The following is a 9,940-nucleotide window of genomic DNA, read 5'->3' as shown; positions in this document are numbered from 1 at the left end:
TGCACATTCCCCCCCCCCCCCCCGCCAAGGCTGAGACCAGGTGCAGGCCAGCACAACCCCCATGGCGGGGCGGGGGGCCGGCGGCGGGGAGGTGTCACTGAGCTTTGTGCTTGGGGGTCTTGTAGCACTGGGGGGGGGGGGGGGGATGCTCACCTACAGCCAGTTCACTACAGGGCAAGGCCAGGGCCTAGGGCAGGCAGGGGAGCCAGGCCAGGCCAGCCCTGCAGGCTGTGGTTCTCAAGCCAGTTTCCCAGCTATAGGATAGCGTGTTGCTGGGTAGGTCAGTCTGATAAGGGGGGCCGGGGGTTAGGGCTCGTCCCTGTGGTCTGACCAGGGGCTCAGGAGACCAACTCTTGCAGACTGTACTTGTGTAAAAAGGTTTTTATTTTAACAAGTAAAAATGGCTAAGCTTCCAAAAGTTCTTAAATAGGATTTCAGAAGGGGGAAAATGTCAAGAGGCCAGTGAGCAAGGAGAGAGCCTGGTGCCAGGCCGATGAGGGGAGCAGCAGAATCCCCGCCCACTGGCCTCCCTCCAGCCATAAATACAGCCCAGCCCTCGGCAGGGAAGGCCACGCTCCTATGTACACCTAGGAACACTATATACAAATCGATCACGGGGGCCTGCCTTGGAGGGGAGTGGGGCCAGGGCTGCCCCAGGATGTCCACCAACTGCCCCGATCCCATGGTCCCTGTGCCTCCCGGGGGAGCTCCTCAGCCCACCCGTTACAGACAGGTCTGGGCAGGCTGGGAGAGGCCTGGCCTGCCAGGCAGAGTGGGCCATCCCTGCCCTTCCAGCCCATGCCTTTTGCACCCACAGCCACTGCCAAGAGACACCATTTCCTTCTGACCAGGTTTTCTCATCTCTGAGCAGATACGAGGCAGAAGGGCTGCCTCCACTCCGGCCTGCAGCTCTTGGGCTCCTGGTGTTACAGGAGCAGGCCGGCAAGGCCTCAGGCCCCCGTCCCCGGGCTGGCAGGGGGGCCACGTCCGTCACACAGGCACCGGCCTAGACTTCCCTGCAGGAGGGGGAGAGAGCCTTCGTGAGCCTCGGCGTATGCGGACGGGAGGGAGCCAGGCAGAAGCACGCAGACAGCAGGACAGGCCCCGCCCTGAGCAGCCCTCTCCCCGGCACAGCCCTGCAACCCAAGGGGGCCAGGCGGGCGGGGGGCGGGGGGGCTGGCCCCACACTCACCTGGAGACTCTGCAGCCCCAGCCGTCAGGCTGAAATCAAAGCAACAGGTGTCTCACTGGTGGGCTTGCCTGGGGCCAGGACTCCCCGGGACCCTAAGGCCCCTGCCTCCTTGGATCCAGCCCTGGCCAGGCCCCTCTGTGAGTGGGACCACACAGGGGGCTGGGGCTCTGGATTCCAGTCCTGGGGCTGGGCTCACTCCTCACCTGGGACATGGGTGGGCCCTACCCCCCACCCTCCCCAGGAACCAAGGCCCAGGGCAGGGGTGCCTGGCCTGCTTTGGGAGATGTGTGGCTTGAGCCCAGCCTCAGAGAATTGCATTCTGGGCCCCAAGGGCTGGGTTCCTCCTCACATTACTCCCTCTCCAAGGAGCCTTTGGTTTTCCCATCTGTAAAATGGGCCTAGCGCTGCCTGCCCTAACTACTTCCCAGGGCCAGAGAAGGTTGTAAAACAGGTTCTGCATGAGTTTTTATAAACTTGAAAAGGAAAACAAAAAGTTCATTCAGGCAAGGGCAGTCCGGTGGCTATCCACCCGTTGGGGAGGCTCACCCACCACCCCCCCCCACACACACACACACACTGGCCCACTCCCCAAAGGCTCACCCAAGGGCTGCAGCTTCCTCCGCATTGAGCCTGGGCGGCTGGTGGTCCCAGAGCCGGGGGCTGAGTGTGCTCGTGCTGAGGGCTGTGGGGTCTGGCAAGCTGGCTCCCACTGTGGGCAGGGGCAAGCAGGTGGGCGGGGGCCATGCTGCCCTGGCTCCCCACCTCCACCGTGCTCCCCCCACCCCCGTTCCCCTCTCCAGCCTCCTGAAACTGCTCATCTGCAAAATGGGCATGATGAGGATAGCCCCGCCTCAGTTACTGCAAGAATTAACCTGAGATAATGTACGGAAAGAAGGGAATGAGTTACTCCTGAGCACCCGTGTGCCAGCCTTAAGCCCCGCTGATCCCCCCCGCCCCCGCCCAGCCAGCTGAGGACGGCCATGGGTATTTCTGAGGCCAAGAAGTATTGAGACTAAAGAGGCTCCTGGCTGGGACGCCTGGGGCGCCCGGGTGGCTCAGTCGGTTAAGCGTCTGCCTTCGGCTCAGGTCATGATCCCAGGGTCCTGGGATCGAGCCCCGCATCGGGCTCCCTGCTCAGCGGGAAGCATGCTTCTCCCTCTTCCCAGCCCTGTGCTCGTGCTCTCTCAAATAAAAAAAATTGTTAAATAGAGACTCCTGGGTTCAAGTTCTGGCTCCTCCCCCTCTGGCATCTTCCCTTCGGCTGTTCCCCACCCCAGACCCTCCCTCCTGCCCATGACCGGGACATGCCAGCCCAAGATGCAGCTGTGGTGGTCACCATACCTCCAGATGCTCCTGGCTGGACCAGGACCCGAGCTCTGCCCTGCGGGACCCAGGGCCCAGCTCCACAGAGCGCACCCTCTCAGCAAACTTCAGGGAGTACAGCGTCTCGCTGGTGTTCTTCTCCACGGGGGACACCTAGGGGACACGAGAGCTCACTCCCCACCCAGGCCAGCGGGCCTCCCCCTCAGAACTGGAAGGGGCAGCATGCACATGGACTTTGGAGCTGCTGAAGTTCAAGGTCCCTTCCCCGCACCACCCGGGGTATGTGAGCCACAGGCGAAGGGGGTCCCCGGTTGTGGTGCCGGCCAGCCCGCCTGGCCCGGCGGAGGGCCTCACCTGCACCACCATGAGCGTCTTGCTGTCCCCGCTAAGTGAGTCCTGCAGCAGGTAGGTGAGCTTGGAGTTGCGGAAGGGCACGTGGCCCTGGCGGGAACGCAGGGCAGCAATGACATCCCCCAGGGCTGACAGTGACCTGTTGATATGCTGTGCCTCCCGCAGGCGGCTGCCCTCGGCCCCCGACTTGCCCACGCGCTCCGAGCCCGCCAGGTCCACCAGGTTCAGCTTCCCTGCGGGGAGGGCGCCAGGCCGGTTAAGGCCGCCCCTCCGGGTGGGGGCGGGTGCCAGGGGGTGCTGCGGCCGGTGGCCTCGGCCTCACTCACCCGTGGTGCGCAGGCCCGTACTGCAGTCCACTCCGTGCACCGTCACGATGAGCAGGGCGTGCGAGCGGGAGCTGTGCTCGTTCAGGTTGGTGAACTCCGTCGTGCGGTTAGTGTGGCCAAACTCGAACACCTGGTGGGGAGCGGGGGGGCTCTGGAATCACCCCATCCCCGAGGACCCCTGGGAGGGGGTGGCCCCCAGGCCTGGGGACCTGGCAGAGGCTGCACCGGAAACCCACGCGGCCTGCTCCAGCTCAGCTTGTGGGCGGGGTCTCCCCAGCGCTCTCCTCCCCCGACCCCGGGCCCCCCCCGAGCCTTGCACCTTGTTGATGTCGTCCACGCTCTGCACCTGGAACTCGGTCAGCCCTGGCACGTACAGCTGCCCACTGCCGTCTGGGCACAGCCGGATCTCCAGCTTCTCCTGGGGCTCCTGCCCCAGCAGGTCCCTGCAGGGACAGGGTGGATGGTCACTCCCTCCTCCCACTCCTGCCTCTGCTTGCACTGCACCCCGCCCCCCCAACCTAGAATGTTCTCCCACCCCATCACACCTTCAGGAAGCCTTCCCTGACCACTGGGCTAAGCCTCTCTCTCCTCTAGCTCTTCCCCTGCACTCAGTCCCCTGAGGGGCAGACAGTGATCCCCAAAGGTCCCGTGGTGGCACTACTCCTGCCCCCACGGGGCACTGAGCTCTTGTGGGCAGGGCCCCCCAAGTCCCCACTCTCGTTTCTCAGCACCTGGTGTAGCCTGCAGGGTGAGTGGGTAGACTTGGAGGGAAAAGGAGCACCTGGGTCTAATCTGGGTGTCCCAGGTGGACTCAGAGCGAGCCCTCCTCCCCGCTGCCCGCCGGGGTGGGGCAGGGGCCTGGGATCACCCCACCGCTGGGCTGAAGCAGGACATGGGGCCCCGACTTCATCCCGCATGGCTCCACACGGCCCTGAGGGCCACAGAGGCGCCTGGGAGGACTGTGCCCCGTGCCGGGCCTCCCACCTGAGGACCTCGTTGTAGATCTCGGCCGCGCTGACCGTAATGGTGTACTCCCAGTCCGACGCCTTCTCCTGCACCTCGGAGAAGAGCAGCTGCAGGGCCCGCTGGTTGATGCCGGGGTTCTCAGGGGTCCCCTGGGGGCAGAAGCAAGGCCCCAGTGAGCCAGGCCTCTCCCAGTCCGCAAAGGGTGGGCCGTGCAGATGCTTGTGTGGGGTCTGTGGCCCCCTCCCCCTCTGGTGACCACTCAGGCCAGCCGCCCCACCCAAGGCTTCCACCTGCCTCCTGGTCTGCCCCCCAAACATCCTGTCCTAGCTGCAAGTAACGTCACCCCCTTGGGCCTCAGTTTCCCCCACTTTCCATGGCACTGCCCTACCAGAACTAGCCTGAGGCTCAGAGCAGAGGCCTGGGTTATGTGCTGGTGCGGGCCTGCAACACTAGGGCTGCTGAGCGCCAGCTGCATACTTGCTCCTGGGGGGCCCCCTGGGAGGGGGCACTGGGAACCTACGATCTCCCTGCCACCACCCAGAGGGTGGCTCGTGTCAGGGAGGCCATGAGCTGGGCTCCGTGGGTGGTGGGAGGCAAAGGCAGGGCCGCAAGTGCGCTGGGGCCAGATGGGCTGGCCAGCCCTTCTAGAAAGAAACCTGGAGTACTCACCTGAGCTGTCACCTCACCTTACGTATCACCCCTCACCCCCTTCCACTTCTGTGGCTCGGCCTCCTTGCCTCCGGCCTTGTGGCCTCAGCCCTGCTGATCCCCATGCCTGGAATGCCCTTCCCCACATGCCCCCATGGCTGGCTCCAATGTCACTTCCTCGGGCAGGTGGCTTCATCTCCCCTCCAAAGGCCTGATCCCTCCCTCACAGCTGATTCCTCATACTTGGCTTTAAGTTTCCTCCCTGGCACCTGACAGAACACAGCCTGATTTGTCGGCACTGCTGTCTCCCCACTGGCAGGCTGGCTCCGTGGGAGGGCAGACACTCTGTGGTCGCAGCGGTGCCCAGCCCCCAAACAGCGCCCCGTGTACGTGGGCCTCAGTAGATATTGTTGGAGGAGAGATGCTCCTGGGGGTCACCCCAAGAAAGTTAGGAGTCCACCCCTCCCCCCTCCCCCCCACCACCTTGCTTGGCCTGCCCCCCACTAACCAGTCTCATCAATCCCAGAACTAGGGCAAGAGCAGGGTCCAGACTGGGAAGAAAGAGCCACCATGGCAGCCTCCCCGACAGGTGCCCTGTCCAGACACTGGGACACCTGTCCTCACTCCCTCGCAGAGAGCCCCACAGCACCCCCTCAAGAGCTGCGGAAATGCTAACAAACCAGAGACAGCCCCGGACACCACCTTCCATTTTTATCTACAGTTGAGATGCTCCCTCCTCTCAATGCTCTCTCTCCCGCCACTCCGCACGGAGCGGCCACAGACCGGGAGATGAGGCCCGGCCCTGGCCCTGGGAGCAGACTGCCCTCATTCATCTTAACGCCCCAGGGCCCAGCACAGGGCAGCTATACAGCAGGAGCCCAATTAATGTGTGGAGGCAAAATGAAAGCCCGTCCTGAGAAACATACAGGTGGTCTGGCCTCGACTCGGACCTCAGGCGGAGATCCCTGTGACGCCAGAGTTTGCGGGCAGCGCACGTGCCCCGCCCCATGCCCACTGGGACCGTCTCGGGTCCTCCTGGGCGAGGTGCCCCTCTTCAGGCCTGGTGCCTCGGGGCTAACACAGACGGCTACCAGCTCTGCTCCCGTACCGCTGGAACCCCGAAGGCACGAGGGCAGGAAGGGGGCGGTCCTCGCCGGTGGAACCCCTGCCCCCTGTGGCAGGTACCCACCTCCATCGTGTACGTCTTGCCGGCACCCGTCTGGCCGTAGGCGAAGATACAGACGTTGAAGCCGTCGATGCAGGAGGTGATCAGGGCTTGCACCTCCTGGAACACCTGTGGAGCGGACGTGGGGTGGAGATAGCAAGCCCCCCCGTGGGCCCCCCACCAGCTCTAGGTCCTGCCACCTCCCCCGAGTTCTCTCCTTCAGCAGTAATACAGTGCGTATTGTTACTGGCAAAAGCCGCTCCCCGTGGAAGAATTTGTGACTAATGGGTCACTTACAACAGACCTCGGTGGGCAATCGGTGCCAAGACTGAAGGGATGACAGGGCAGTATGCCCTGCCCACCAGCGCCTGAGGAAGGGCTGCCCGGCCCTGGAGCTCAGGGACCCCACCTCTAGCTTCTCCCATGCTAAGGGAGAGCTCGGCAAAATGAAGGCGGAGGCCAGCATGGGTCTGGCGCCTCCTGCAGCCTGTCTGCCCGCCAGCAGAGGACGGGGCCAAGGTGAAGCCAAGCACAGGGACAGGAGGGGACAGGCCTGGCCGATCAGCCCTGGCAGAGAGGAGAGAAGAACGCGGCTGAGACCACGTGGCTCTGACGGGCTGAGGGCTCTGGAGGGCAGCGGGGGAATCCTAGGAAGACCCATGGGACTGAGCCCTGCGCTCCCGGCTGGAGAAGCAACGGCCCCCAGGGTCAGGTGGGTGGGAGGGGCTGTGAGTGTAGGAGGGGCTCCGCGGGTGGGAGGGGCCCTGTGGGTGGGCATGGGCACGTGGGTGGGAGGGGCCCCAATAGTAGGCGGGTCTGTATGGGTGGGAGGAGCCCTGTAGGTGGGCATGGGCACGTGGGTGGGAGGGGCCCCAATAGTGGGTGGGGCTGTAAGGGTGGGAGGAACGGTGTAGGTGCCATAGGCTGTCCTTGAATCTCTGCCCTGCAGAGGCTTCGCAGCCTGTCTTAGCTTCCCACTCTCCTCTCCTCCAGTGGAAGAAGCGAGGCATCCCAGCACCCCAAGCTTCTCCATCCTGTCTCTCGCACTCTTACATTTCTTTCTGTCCATGCCCCCATCATCTCTATGTGTACCCCCCGGCCTTCCACGGCTCTGTCCGTATCCCCACAGGGCCACACTCACGTCCTGCTGTGAGGCCCGCGGGGAGAAGACCTTGTCCAGCTCAAAGGATACAGGCTTTCCTTTGTGCAGCAGGTGGATGACGGAGTCGTCGTCGGCATCGAAGGTCACAGCATTGGTCGCATCAGGTCCTTCCCCGTCCTCTTTGGTGACTGGCCGGACACGAGCAATCACCCGGATGTTCCCTGGATTGTGTGGGGAGGATAGAAAGGTACGTACAGGCTGGGTCAAGTTCAGACTGCCTCCCCACTGGCATCCTTTGGTGTCCTGGGCAGCCTGGTGACTCAGGAAGCCCTAGCCTTCTGAGCAAGGCCGCCCACAACGCTGTTATCAGTCACTCACACTATCATGAATTCATCTATCAGTACACTTTCTTCCTGAGCAAACTGGCTGAGAGTGGGAGCTTCCCGTTGGGGAAGGGAGGAAAGGTCAATTGGGGGGCTCAGGCACTGCACCCAGTCCAGGTGGGATACCAAATGGACACTGTATCTCTGGACTTCAGTTTCCTCTATACAGTGAGGGGCGTGGGTCCCAGTAAGCCAAGAGACTTGTTCTGTCATGCCAGAAGGGCTTCGCGGACGCCCGGACAGGGCTTGGGAATCAGTTCGCAAAGAGAACCAGACAGCAGGTGGACGAGCAGCACATGGAATGGGGGCGGGCAACAAGGTAGCTCTGGGGGGCCTGGGGGCGCAGACTGTGCCATCCCCTCACTTCAAGCCCTTCCACGGGATCTCAGTGCTCCAAGAATGAAGAACAAACTCCCCACGACAGCCAGCATGCCCCTACCTTCCCCTTCACCTGTACACTGCAACCTCACTATCCAGGCCCCAGCTGCGGCTTCACTTCCTCTAGAAGCCCTGCAACACCCCCCACTGTCAGACACCGAGGGGCTCTTAGAGCCCCTCCCCTGCCCCAGTAACAGGGGCAGTGTCGGGGTTCTCCGGGTGATTACAGATCACTGTCTGTTCCCCCAGCTGCAGTGAGCACTGAGGGCAGCAACAGCACCTGTGGGCCCACGGCCATGTCTCAATGTCTGGAACACCACCGGCACGAGCAGCGCCCCCCCTTGCCCTTTGTGCCGTGAACAGACACAAGCCCCACCAGGCCCTCGGTCAGAACAAGCGGCCATCCAGCCCCCCCACCACCACCCAGGGCTTCCCTGCCCCCGCCGGGGCCTGGGGGTGGCCTGCCACGGGCACTGGGGTGAGGGCTTCAGAGTTGGACCGATCCAAGTTCAGATCCAGGGTGGACCACCTGGTAGCCGTGCGCATTGGAGCCAGCTCCCTGACTTCTGTGGGCCCGGGTTTCCCGATCTACAGAGAGTGGGAGCTACAGTAGCCCCTTAGCGACAGGGTGCAGGCTCCAAGGCGTGGCCCTAGGCTGGGGGGGAGGGCAGCATCAGCTCAGAGCCAGGTCGGGACCCTGTGCCGGGGCGCCCCCAGCCTCCCCGCAGCCATTACCTTTCAGCCGCACGAGCTCATTGTGGCACTTCTTACGCAGCTGCAGCTCCCGGCGGTACTTGCGCAGGAGCTCCTGGTTGTTGCTGTTGACCTCCTCGATGGCCTGGCCGATCTGGCAGGGGGGTGCACAGCGCTGTCGGGGGCTGGCTCCGCCTACTGGGCTTAGCATGCTGCCTGCACCCCCCGCCCCACCGCCTCCTGCCCTGGGCTGAGTGCTTGATGTGTGCTGTCACATGTCAGCTCCTTCAAACAGCCCCTGTGGGGAGGTACGGCCGCCAGGCCCATTTCACAAAGGAATAAACTGAGCCTCAGAGAGACTAAGCCAGTGGCTCAAGGTTGCCCTAACAAAGCAAACAGCCAGGACTCTGCCCTCACTCCCCAGGACTAGCACCTGACTATAATATGATTCAGCCGGAACCAAATTCCAGCTCTACCCCTGAGCAGCTGGGGGACCCAAGGCAACTAGTTCAGTCATCACATCTCATTTTTCTCATCTGTAAAATGGGAATAACACCATCTGGTCTGTGGATCGGCAGCACCTGGGCGGTAACGATCTCCAAGTCATACTTCATAGAGGAAAGCAGCAAAATGCAGACCACAAATGCAGATGCTCCCCTCTGTTGGGTAGAAGGGAAGTGTGTCTCTGCACCCCAAATACATCCACAGGCTTCAGGAGCTCAGAACGCCCGGGGCGGGGGGCCCTGACAGACACCGCCTCTGGGGAGCGCGGGCCAGGGTGGCAGAGAGGGTCCCCTTCCTTTTCATCTGATGCCCTTGTGCACAGCTTGAACTTTCTACTATGTCCATGTGTTGTTGACATAATTTTTCTACAGAAAAAGAACGATTTTCTATTCCTGAAATACATCAGTCTCTCTACCCTGCAGGGCCGTGGTACCGATTCAAGGAGCTGACAGCTATAAAAGGCTTAGCATGTAGGAGGCACTTCAGAGAGGCTGGCTATTCTCATGCTGTACAAGTACGACTTAAGAAAATTAAAACTGATGTAAGAATATATGCAGCACGTTTAAAATACAAGGATATATGTTGCATGCTTGGTTTAAAAAGTCATAGTAAGGGCGCCTGGGTGGCTCAGTCGGTTAAGCACCTGACTCTTGATTTCGGCTCAGGTCATGATCTCAGGGTTGTGAGATCGAGCCCCGTGTTGGGCTCTGCTCTGGGCATGGAGCCTGCTTAAGATTGCCCCTCTGCCCCTCCTCCCCCCAACTCTAAAAAAATAAAATAAAAAATAGTCATAAAAGAAATACTGAAATACCTGCCCCGACCAGTCTGTTTTTCAGTCTGTGTGAGTGGGGGGAGGAGAGCTGTTGCCTGGGGGCTTTGCTGCAGTTTGCAATGGAGCCCTGGGCTCCA

The 9,940-nt window shown here is 62.0% G+C and overlaps 1 protein-coding gene across 6 annotated transcripts in view; it reads right to left on the bottom strand.

Moving 5' to 3' along the window:
* Positions 1 to 122: 122 nt before the first annotated feature.
* The window catches only part of KIFC3 (kinesin family member C3), a 38,608-nt gene continuing 28,790 nt past the window's right edge, over positions 123 to 9,940 (bottom strand). For 3 of the 6 annotated variants that reach the window (XM_027619851.2, XM_027619852.2, XM_027619855.2), the window contains 10 exons: positions 8,570 to 8,681; positions 7,113 to 7,294; positions 5,996 to 6,100; positions 4,177 to 4,307; positions 3,512 to 3,635; positions 3,193 to 3,322; positions 2,870 to 3,099; positions 2,534 to 2,668; positions 1,793 to 1,901; positions 124 to 1,016 (listed from right to left, as the gene is read on the bottom strand). In XM_027619851.2, the coding sequence (XP_027475652.1) occupies positions 991 to 1,016; positions 1,793 to 1,901; positions 2,534 to 2,668; positions 2,870 to 3,099; positions 3,193 to 3,322; positions 3,512 to 3,635; positions 4,177 to 4,307; positions 5,996 to 6,100; positions 7,113 to 7,294; positions 8,570 to 8,681 (1,284 nt within the window). In that variant the 3' untranslated portion in view covers positions 124 to 990. Of the gene's footprint in view, positions 1,017 to 1,192; positions 1,222 to 1,792; positions 1,902 to 2,533; positions 2,669 to 2,869; positions 3,100 to 3,192; positions 3,323 to 3,511; positions 3,636 to 4,176; positions 4,308 to 5,995; positions 6,101 to 7,112; positions 7,295 to 8,569; positions 8,682 to 9,940 lie in introns of all 6 variants that reach the window. The other 3 variants (XM_027619849.2, XM_027619853.2, XM_027619850.2) reach the window with 2 other exon arrangements.

The sequence above is a fragment of the Zalophus californianus genome, chromosome 17 (assembly GCF_009762305.2).
Source record: "Zalophus californianus isolate mZalCal1 chromosome 17, mZalCal1.pri.v2, whole genome shotgun sequence".
Lineage (NCBI taxonomy): Eukaryota > Metazoa > Chordata > Mammalia > Carnivora > Otariidae > Zalophus > Zalophus californianus.
This window is presented reverse-complemented; position numbering and strand designations above follow the sequence as displayed.